Below are 11,534 nucleotides of genomic sequence, written 5' to 3'. Positions count from 1 at the left end.
AAGAGCCACTAGCAACTTGCTTAAGGAAGCTAGTTCAGTTCTTAATGATGATTAATAAATGAGACGGAAGATTCTAGTAATATTCTACTTTTAACTTCAAGAGAATGTCCAGATTCTTTGAATAGTACAGTGAAATTTTAGACTGGCCATTTAAAACAGTTTTTTTTCCTTAACAATAATTTAAAAGAAACCTTTAGATAAGCATCCTTTTATGATCATATGCACATAGCTATTAGGCCTTAGCAATCCTGTCCTAATAATGTCCTCCTTTGTTCTCACTGTGTGATGTTTAGACTGCTGTTTAATTAATCATGTCCAGGTGTAATTATTTGTCTTTTACTCTCCATTGGGTTTACTTGTAGATTTATAGATACATTCTAATTGTTATAAATGAGGGAAACCACACAGCCTATGTGTTTTTGAGTAGTATAGCAATATACTAAATTTCTTCCAAGTCTTCTGTTCATTTTCTTACAAATGATATATTGGCATTCTTACTGGTGAAAGCATAGAAATCATTGTCTATATACAGTATCAATTTTCTTGATCCGTTTGTCCCTTGAAGGACATCTGGGTTGATTCCATATATTGGTTATGGTAAACGGTGCTGCAGTGAACATGGTCCTGCTGATACTTATTGAAATAAACTCCAAGAAATTGTACTGTATTGTACTGTTGCGGTTATTTCCCCCAACACACACCTTTTTTCTTTGATTTATTCCCTTCTGTTACTGTTTTTTATCCACTACCCTTTGTCTTGTATACAAGTTTATTTGATTTGGGGAGAAGAAGGGATAGCACAGAACAGTGAACCAATTCAGCAGTGATATTCACTAGACACTAAGGTGGAAATGAACTTTACAACTTGGGAGGGGGAAGGGAGTTGGAAGGAGGAAAACTGTGGGAGAATGAGGGAAGGGCCAGTATAGTTCAGAAGGAAATGTACTCGTTGCCAGACATCTATAATCCCTCCAGTACTGGGGCTTGAGTTCAGGGTCTCAGCACTATCCCTTAGCTTTTTCCCTTCATAGTTGGTAATCTATAACCCAGGCCCAAAGTGCCACGTCTGGCTTTTTACTAGTTAATAGGAGATAAGATTTCTGTCCAGGCTGGCTTCAAACTTAAATCCTCAGATCTCAGCCTCCTGAGTAGCTATTATTACAAGTGTGAGCCACTGGTACCTATGTATTCGGTGTTAGGTAGAAGGAGAGGTTATTTTTTGACTCCCTCACAGTGGGTAGGGTTTAGTACTGAGTCCTCAGCAGAGGCTGTACTGTAATTCAGCCATAGCTCAGCAGGGACACTGAAATAAAAGTCCCATCTCTGGGACTCACTCTGATGCAGCATTTCCAGGTCTGATTTCTGCTTGTAATCTGATTAAGAGATTTGATTCATTTTAGCCTGAAGCTGTTTGCTTTGTGTTTACCATAAACTCAAGTTGTGTTGCCTGGGCTGTGAAAAATCTCAACCTAATTTTGCTTAGACTAGACCAAAGCCATTGTTGGTTGAGAATTAGTTGTAGCAGGCTGTTTGTTTAGTCAAAGCTTTTAGGTACAATCATGTTCAGAAGCCCGGGGGTTTCCAGCTATTTGGGAGCTTTCATGTTCTCTGAAAAACCAGGTAAGGCAAGAGAAATATTTAATGCATGTACATATTCATTCTATAATATATTCGCTTTGGAATTCTACATTTTAGCCTCATTCTCCTACGTCTAGATAGCTGCAATTTTCTCAAAAAAATGCTTAGAACATCCGACTTTATAAATGAGCTTATCTTCTCGTTGCTGACAAGGTTCTTTCTTTATTAGCAAGTTAAGGATGTTGCCACTCATTGTTTGCATAGGGAAAATTGCAAATTAAATTATCATGTTCAATTCTTTATATGTTGTTGCCCTTTTCATTAAGAAATCTTGCCTAAACCAAATGCTGTATATTGGGAATTATTTCTAGTAGACATTAGTGTTTGAGCCTCTTATTATTAACTCTTCATGAGAGATAGTTTTGAACAAAATATTTCTTTTCAGTGCATTGTCTTATACCAAATGTACGTGCTTTCAATTTATGGAATGATCTCACATCCTCAGTGTGGCATTTGTACAGAAATGAGACACTCAGGTTATTTTTTAATCTCTTTAGATTTGAAATTTAGCACAAATATACAGTCAGAAATTCACTGGAATGATTCAGGTCTTGGATTCCAGAATATTCTTCTCTAATATTTGATATCTTTTAGAACTGAATTCTCTTTCTTTAAATAACTAACATATGCATACATACTTGAAAGAAAAGCCTAGATATCTAAGCAGTATAATATCTTTCTTTTTATACTGTGCTTTTTTAGTTAGCTAGAATTTCCAAATTCTAGGGTTATGGATATGTTTGCATGTATATAAAGATATGTCAGCACTTGACCCTCTTATTCCTCAGGCTTCTGCCTGGAAATATTCAACAGTGAAAGGCACTTCAATAGAGGAAGAAGTTTCTGTGGGTATTATACCTGAGGTTTTCTGGGTCCACAAGTGGACACCATGCCGAAATCTGTAAACCAGTTTCTCTATCTCTGAGACTGGTAATGTGGGCCTGTTTTTGATTAACCAGTTTACTTCCGGGGGGCGGGAGGGAGGGGACAGGAAGGGGGATTGATCCTGAATGGACCTGTGACCACCATCTTTACATAGTAATATATCTTAACCTTAAAAGCAAATGAGTATTTGTAATGCATTGTTATTGTTTGGATTTTAGTGATAGAACTGAGGCAGCTCTAATTCTTCAATTCTTCATGCCTCTCCCCAGCTCTTCACTCTTTTTTTTTTTTTTTTTTTGCCAGTTGTAGACTTGGGCTCCAGTCCTGAGCACTGTCCTTGGATTTTTTTTTTTTTCTCAAGGCTAGAGCACCACTTGAGCCTCAGCACCACTTCTGGCTTTTTTTTTTTTTATGTATGTGGTACTGAGGAATCGAACGAGGTCTTCATGCATGCTAGGCAAGCACTCTACCCCTAAGCCAAACTCCCAGCCCCTCTTCATTCTTTTAAAAGCATTTCAGATTCATCCAGTAAAAGGTTTTCAATACTTCTGGTGACCTTGACCAAAATTACTTAACTTTTCCCCTTTCTGTTTTTTTCCCTTCAACATATAGCTCTGTTTTTAGGTATTTGAGTTATTGTTAATGCCATAAGTTTCTTAAACCATAGCAAACTATGTCAAAGTAGTTTGATTTGTATACTAGGCCTAGGGATTGAACTCAGGTCCTAGGCATTATCCCTGAGCTATTTTGCTCAAGGCTATCATTCTACCGCTTGAGGCACAGCTCCACTTCTCCACTTCCAGCTTTTTGGTGGTTAACTGGTCTCATGTACTTTGCTGCCTGGATTGGTTTTGACTCACAATTTTCAGATCCCAGCCTCCTGAGTAACTAGAGTTACAGGCATAAGCCACTGGTACCCAGCCTGTCAAAGTATTGTTAACCCATGAAATATGATGGCTACTTTTAAGAAAGAGATAAGTCGAAACTTGCTTATAAGAAATTTGAATTTCAGAAAAAAGAAATTTGAATACTCTTTCTTAGTATTCTGACTTCTAGTCAAGTTGGTCCTTTCTTTTTCTTGGAATGGTTGACTCAAAGAGTGATTGAAAAATATTTTCCTAGTAGATGTTTCATACTGTGGAAGTATTTTAATGTTATGTTATTTCTTTTCCCTTAGATTTTAACAAGAAAAATTTAAGCTTCATTGGATTTCCACATCAAAGAAAAGTCCCAAGGTAAAATGGCCTTTGCTCAAGGAATCTTAAATTTTGGAGATTTGTCGGGCTTTTAACATGATTCTCTTAAATTCCTGTTTAAATCCCTGCAGTGCTAGGGATTGAACTTAGGACCTCATAAATGCCCCCACTAAGCTGTACCACAGCCTTCTCTTGTTCCCTTAAATTCTTAATTTATGAGTCTTACTCATTAGACTATATGAAACAGGAACTGGGGGTGTGCTTGGAAATTTCGTGTATAGCTGGCACATATAAGGTTCTGGGTTCCATATATATATATATATATAATATATATATGTGAATATATATGTAATGTGTGTACATGTGTGCTTAACAGGCTCAGGCAGTAGTAAATAGTTCTTTTATTTCATGTTTGGGGGAATCATTTGGTGCATGAAATGTTTAAGTCATTTGAAATTAATTGCTAATTTAGGAAGGACAGTTATCTTTTTTCATGCCTATCTCTAAACTTGAGGTGTCCTTTTGCAAACTGCCTATCAAGTGTGGGAGCTTTTGATCATTTAGAAAGGGGTTCATCTCTCCCTCTCTCTTTGTGCTCTCTTTCTGTCTCTATACTCTTTCTCTCTGTTTCTCTCTTTATTTCTGTTTCCTCTCTGTTCCTGTCTGTTCCTCTCACTTTGCCCCTCTTGCTTTATCTTCTCCCACCCTCTTTCTTCCTCCCATTCGCTCACCCACCCCTCCTATCTATCAGTTCTTCCTTCCACTCATCCTCTTCCTTCCCTCCCTCCCTCTCCACATCCCCCTCTTCAACTACCTGTCAATGAAGCTCTTATAGCCTGGTATTATCATTTTTCTCCTCACCTGTCTGCACTTCAGTTTCCTTGACTACAGGTTATTATGGGATGATTTCATTTACCTAATATTTTAAGACTCTGAGGCCCTGTCCTCATCCATGTGGACAGTGTAAAAGTGATAGCCTGTGCCATACAAGAAGCTGCCCCTCAGCTGCTTCGTTATAGGTTATTACCACTAATACCATTGGATATTTTTCAAGAGGAGGCACAAAGCTATCCATAGATACTTAGGCATGAGTCTCAACCTGTGCTTCACTGTGCTACAAAGATCCAACAATCCCAGCCCCATTATACTTTACCTAGCTTGTTCCTACTGTACTGTGACATAACAAATTACTTGAAGTCTTACAACAAACACTGGTCTGACTTTTGCCCTCATCAGGCAGAGCCCAACCCTGTATTTAAAAATTGAAGAGTTGTTCTTACAACTCTTTATTTTGGCTTAATATAGCTGGGCAGTGACCTGGGTCATCAGAAACATTTTCTTATCATTGATGGATGAAATCATAAATGTGATGCTTGACACATTTATGTTTTGAATCTCTGACATGTTTTAAAAGAACCTTAGTTCTTTCAATAGATCTAATCGGTAGTTAAGAAAAAGGAAGGAAAGAAAAGGAAGAGAAGAAAGCATTACTTAATTGAGGATAGGAAAAATATGAATATTGTGGACACAGCAATTCAAAGAATGTGGCTTTTATTCCATTGTCACTTATCCAAAGGACACCATGTTACTAAAAGTAAAATGTCTAGCCATATAAGACCGACAGGCCACACAAGAAATCTAGTTCCTCCCCACACATACCAAAAAAAAAAGACAGAAAAGAAAAGAAAAAAAAGATAAAAGGGCTTTGCCCCACCCCCACTCTCTTATCATGCAATTTACTCGTGGACATTATTGGCACAGCATTTTGCTCTCCATTTAACAACCCCTCCCGGCTTTCCAAGCATATAATTAGGTTAATAGGACACAATTTTTAAAAATCCATCCTGGAAGCAGAGGGCAAGGTCTCCTGAGATGATTGAATCCCAGATAGGAAGGTAAAGGGGTGGAAAAGGAGTCAGAAAGCATGGGCATCATGTCAGAGAAGATAAAAGAAGCAACTAGATAAAAATACAAAAGATATTCTCAATACTAGAATATTTTAACATTCTAATCCAAAAATTAGGTCTGTAACATGTATTTCAGTTATAAATGCAGAGGTGGCTTCATACTGGAATTACGGGCTTAAGACTTTCGATGGAGGTAGGACAGGAGGCCCAAGTATGCAGAGTTAACCCAGAGATGGAAGAAAAGCAGACCTCAGCGTGTGAGCTCAAGGCTCTGTGTTGTCAGTCCCATGAGCCTGGTCTGGCTTTGGCCCCACAGCTCTGAAGACTCAGACAGGAGGAGAGAGAGGTGACAGGAAGGCTTTTTGGGGGAAATTTGCCACAGGACAGGAGCTACTCATTCTACCTTTAAGTGAAAGTATATGCCTAAAAATCCCAGCTACTGATCAGGATTTGAGGCCAGCCTGGACAAAAAGTGAGGACCCCTTCTGCCAATCTCAGCAAATAAACTGGACACTATTAGCATCTTGCTGAGAATCCCAGGTACTCAGAAGACTTAGACAGTAGGATTGTAGTCTGATGCCAGCTCCAGATAGAATCATGAAACTTGAATGGAAATATAACTAAAATGAAAAAGATTCAAGTTATGAGCTAAAAAAGAAAAAGTGGATGTGTCAGTCAGCTTCATGTTACTGCAATGGTAGTGTATGGGAGTGGGAAGGCAGGGTTACTCTTGGGTAAATTGATGAATGGTCCAGAATTCTTGGTTGAGAGGTCTGGCCTGTATTTTACCATTGGTTAGTGCATCTTTGATGTAGGAAGCCCCAAGGGGTAGTAATGCTTTTTAAAAACCTGTGGGTTCTGGTGTTGATACCCTAGCAACCTCCTTAACCAGAGCCTAGGTTCCCATCCAGTCTGCTTGGTTTTTTTTTTCCTCTCTCTGTGTTTCCTCTGAAGTGATCAGTGGTGAGCAGAAGTGGGAGAGAGAGGCCATAGATACAGGAATTATAGGCAGCTACGGAGTTACGGCTTGTGCATGTGAACTTGTGAGGTTTAAAAGAGATTTCTGTGTAAAATATGCAAATATACTACTAGTGCATCCATGTGTGCAAGAAGAGCAAAGATCCAAGAGATGGTTTCCCTAAAATGTATTATTAAGAAAAGTGAGAAAAGAAGGGAGGTAGAGATGAGAGGAAAAGAAGAAATGATGGAAGGAAAGTAGAGAGAGATAAGTTGGTTATTACTGGTATGTTAGAAACACATTTCTTATCATTCTCAATATTTTTGATGATTTCTGTCATTGGCTATCATATCAATTGTGTAAAATATATCCATAAAAACATTCCAGGGCAAATTGCAAATTCCTACATATGTATACATAAGGTGCTTTTCTAAAAAGTTCTGTAAGGCCCTTAGCACTGCCAACAACACAACACATTACCAGAATATTTAAATTATCAATTAAATATTCATTTCATTACTTACTATTATTCTGTAAGTAGGGTTCATTTCTACATGAATTTATTTTGTAGGCATATATTAAATCATCCATCTGAAAATAACCATCACTGTCTTATAATTTATGGTTTAGACTCTGGTACTAAGGCTAGCTTTCTGCCTAGGCAGGTGCCCTGGGATCTTCAAATCACTGTAGTATGTGGTTTATAAAACTTAATATGCTCAGTATTTTAGTAGAACACATGCATGGCTGTCATATATTTGTAACTATAAGCTCTACTGCATTTATATGCAATAATCAGAACTTCCGATGGGCTTAGTTCTACAAAGACCAGATGGTGCACCATGATTTAAAATGTGCAGAGATCCTTCAAATTTAATTTACGTGTGTAATATAGATTGCTTCTATGCTCTCTTAGACACCACACATAGCAACTACTCAGTCTCTTAATCAGCCACTATGGAAATGTGCCACCCACACTCGTGGAGGTACAATGAAGAAATAGGTACGTGGTGTATCAGTCAGCTTCATACTGCTGCAGTGAAATAGCTGCCATGGGCCACCAGTCAAGTCAAGGGAGGTTCATTTGGGCTTATAGTTCTGGAGGTTCAAGTTCAAGATCAGGTGGGTCCCTTGCTTTGAGCTTACAGAAGACACTGAGAGGAAGAACCTCTGGTCCCACAGACTCCTTCATGGACAAACCACCAATGACCTAAGAAACTCCCATTAGGTATCTCTTTCATATGGACTTTATGGGAGACACTTATCCAAACCCTAACAAGGGGGAAGAGCCAGCTTCACAGTGAATACATCACTGTAGAGCCATGTACGCAGACATCTTGGACATTTTGATTTTACCTGTTCCTCCTGTGGAGTTAAATAAGGAACCAGCACACCCTGGCTTTTATGCCTATCTGTTAATTTTAGTGTAGGGAGTCTTACATGTGGCATAAAGTAGGCCTTGATGGACAATTCTTAAACCATGAGCGGAAACAAGTGCTTTTTGTCCAGCTCTGTTGACTCTAGTCTGTCTTTCAGATAAGAGTTTTTCACTGTTGCCTGGGACCAACACCAAATTTCCTATATCCACCTCTAAAATAGCTGAGATCACAAGCATGTACCACCATGCCAGCCTTTCATAACTTTTATTCATACCTCAATTTCTTGGTTATTTGAAGGTCTCTATTACTTTACTATAACACCAGAAGACTGTGTATAGATCAAAAAGCTTCTGATTTTCTGAGAAAGAAAGAACATGTAGGATGCAGAGGTTGGGTGATTAACCAAGTCTTCACAGCTATCCTGGGGTCTAGACAAAGTTTTCAATCTGAACAATGGGAGACTTTGACTCTGGCCCAGCAATGTTCCCTTACCTTGTACAGCCTCTGAGGTTAATATCATCATTTATTTGCACAAAAAATATAATATTAACATAAATGAAAATAAAAAGCATGACCAGTATACTTGCCAAAATATAACTTTGTATTTATGATCTCCATATATGTATTTTATTATATTTGCGAGTAGCATGGTTTTGATGTCCTGATTTTTGTTGGTTTTTCACTTACTATCCTGCATCTTGACTTAAATTGACCTCCATCATCTTGCTAATGGAATTCCTTTTAGCTTTCAGAACGAGTTCACACTTGAAAGTAAAGAACAGCTTTCTAACCACAAAAGTCAATTCGATGCCAAGTTTTTAGCTGCACTTCCTAAAGGTAAGAGCATTCTTTAAATGGCTAAAGAGTATGTGGACAAGTGGCCTGTATAATTTGAGTTGCACTGAGCACTTCTTAGCCCTCTCCTTTGTGTTCCTGGCTCCTCTAAGAATTAGCATCAGTCACTGTGTCACTTTCTCATTCCCTCATCTTTCTATTTATTCCTTCCCATTAAGTATCCACTAGTTTTCCCTGAAAGCTGAGTAAAGAGGGAGAGAGAATATAGTCAGTATTCTACAATCTCTCTCACCCCTTAGCCTCCTCCAAGAGCAGTGAGATTCCTCAGACCCTACCAATCACTCCCTCTAGAGACTGCTCTCTACCCTCCCCACCCCATCCTCACCCCTGCCACTGATTGTTTCCCAGTGCTAAGTGTTTTACACCTAATGTTTTGGAACTCCTCTTGGGCTACAGCCAGTTGGTAACCACTGTCTCAGTCACAGTCATCCTTTCCTTTTCCAGGTAAGTATGATCACGGTATTGGTAAATGGATGTTCTTGTTAAGAGGGGCACATGCAAGTAAATATTTCCACCTGCTAAGAGCTGGCTCCCTGTACTTTCACCACTAAAGTGAAAAAATGTTAATGGGCCTTTGTTCCTAACAATTGCCAACACTAGCACAAAAAATGATCATTCAGAAATAAAATGATCATTTAGTGCATAAGAACAATCCTTTAGGTTACATAATATCTTCATCCTCAGTGGGCTTTACAGAATGTAACCTGTCCTTAAAAGAAATAGGTTGCTAGATGGGCAGCTTTTTTTCTCTCTCTCTCTCTCTACTCTGAAGGGAAAATATAAATCAAATGCAAAGGAAATTAGATCAGAAGAAATATTCTATTAATAGAAACTAAATGCAATTGAATTTGGGCTGGAGAAGGGGGGATGAAACTTAAACAGCATGTTTAAGTTCATAGAAAGCTGTCACCTGAAATACAGACTTATTCTATGCTGCTCTAAGGGACAAGAAGAATAATGTGGAGAATAGAAGGAAAATGGTAAGATTTCACATGAGAAAGAAAGCTCTCATAGTTTCTCTCTTACTCAGAAATGGTTTAGAAACATATTCTAAAACTACTTGTGGAAAACAAAGGGAAAGAAAACCAAATGTAGTAAAATATTAACTTGAAAGATGTCTTTAAAGTTTTCTATTGGTTGGAGACTGCATTAAAAATTTCAAATTTTGAGATATATAGTTTATTGAATTAGTCTATATTAAATATATAAAAAATGAAAGAAATTCAATGTACTAGGAACGATAGAGTTTCACATCTTTGAATAAGACCAAAACAGAGTATAATAAACAAATAAATAAATATGGCCAGTCATAGTGGCACATACCTGTTATCCTAGCAACTTGGAAGGATAGAGGTTCAAGACTGAATATAAGCAAATTTACAAGATTGTATCTGAAAGACAAAGGAAAGCAAAAGAGCTAGTTGTGAGGCTCTAAACTTAATCCCTAGTCAAAGAGAGAGGGAGCGAGAGGGGGGAGGGGAGGGAGAGTTGACAGATTAGGAACAATCCTATTGCTCAAAATTTATTTCTTCCAGGCTAAAGGGACCATTTTCCATCTCTTTTTTTTGCTTTATTTTTGTAAATAATACCATGGACAATGATAAGAATGGAATTTTAAGCTCCTTAAGACATATCCTATTGGAACTTTATCTATAGTAGGATTTTAAAAGATGCAAGTTCATGCACCTGTTTCATGATAAAGTTTATCATAATGGCAAAAGTAAAATTTCCCAAATGTTCATTCTTTTTTCCTCATCCCAAGTCTTATTTTATAAAGTCTTTGTGCTATCTCCTCTGGACCAGGGACATTTGGAAAAATTCACGAAGTCCCAGCAGTCTCTGTTACTGCATTTTAACAATTATGATTAGTACATTTGTCTGTTGGCTCTTAGCAAGATAATGTTGAAAAAGAATTGAGTATAATTGTTTTAGTGCCTTGGAGTTTTATGTTTGTTTTCAAGTTCCTAGAAGATTCTTTCCATTCCTTCAACGGAAGTCTCTTGCTCCCATGAAATGGAACATAAAAATGATCATTCTCTTTTCTCTTGGGGACTTCTTATAACTATATGTCCACAAGCATGAAATCGAGGCATGAAAAACTTTCACCTGTGTAAAAGTTATAACGGGATAAGATTTTCCATTTTGGAATTTAGAAATGGGCCAAATGCATTATGATCCTTAACAGGACTGTTCAAATATAATACACATAGCATGCAATTTATCCACTTAAAGTATACAATTCATGGGCCTTTGGTATAGACCCAGAATTAGATATTCATCATTACCATCAATATTTAAGCATTTTTATTATTCCATAAAGAAATCCCACATGCTTCAGCCATCACCCCTCCCCCTCAGTCCTGGAGTTTTGTGATTACTTATTTTATTAGCTGCTTGTCTTTACATTAGTGGCTGCCATCCAAGAGTGAGATTTCAAGTGCTTTCCCCCTGTGAGAAGTCCAAGCCCTGTCTGGCCTGGGGACAGGTCTGGCTTGTGCTCTCAGGGTGTCAAATAACAGAGGAGAGAGGCATGCTTGGGCAGAATTCAACCAAGAACTACTTTTTCCTTGGAGGACCTTCTGCGCTGAGGTTTAGAGAACCCAATTCAGCAATGTCTTTGCCACTCTCCCCTCAGAGCTAGTTGAAGATAAGATATTTTCCTAAAAAGTAATCCAGCAGAAAAAAACATTGCCTCAAGTGTTGGTGTTACATATAC

At 38.0% G+C, this 11,534-nt stretch overlaps 1 protein-coding gene across 3 annotated transcripts in view; it reads left to right on the top strand.

Moving 5' to 3' along the window:
* Positions 1–1,530: 1,530 nt before the first annotated feature.
* Positions 1,531–11,534, top strand: part of Svil (supervillin) — an 82,025-nt gene continuing 72,021 nt past the window's right edge. For 2 of the 3 annotated variants that reach the window (XM_090319092.1, XM_090319093.1), the window contains exons 1-3: positions 1,531–1,620; positions 3,701–3,758; positions 8,709–8,800. In XM_090319092.1, coding sequence (XP_090175218.1) covers positions 1,560–1,620; positions 3,701–3,758; positions 8,709–8,800 — 211 coding nt within the window. In that variant the 5' untranslated portion in view covers positions 1,531–1,559. Of the gene's footprint in view, positions 1,621–3,700; positions 3,759–8,708; positions 8,801–11,534 lie in introns of those variants that run through there. The other variant, XM_090319091.1, reaches the window with a different exon arrangement.

Source organism: Megascapheus bottae, chromosome 26 (genome assembly GCF_031878675.1).
Source record: "Megascapheus bottae isolate mThoBot1 chromosome 26, mThoBot2.hap1, whole genome shotgun sequence".
Taxonomy (NCBI): Eukaryota; Metazoa; Chordata; class Mammalia; order Rodentia; family Geomyidae; genus Megascapheus; species Megascapheus bottae.
This window is presented reverse-complemented; position numbering and strand designations above follow the sequence as displayed.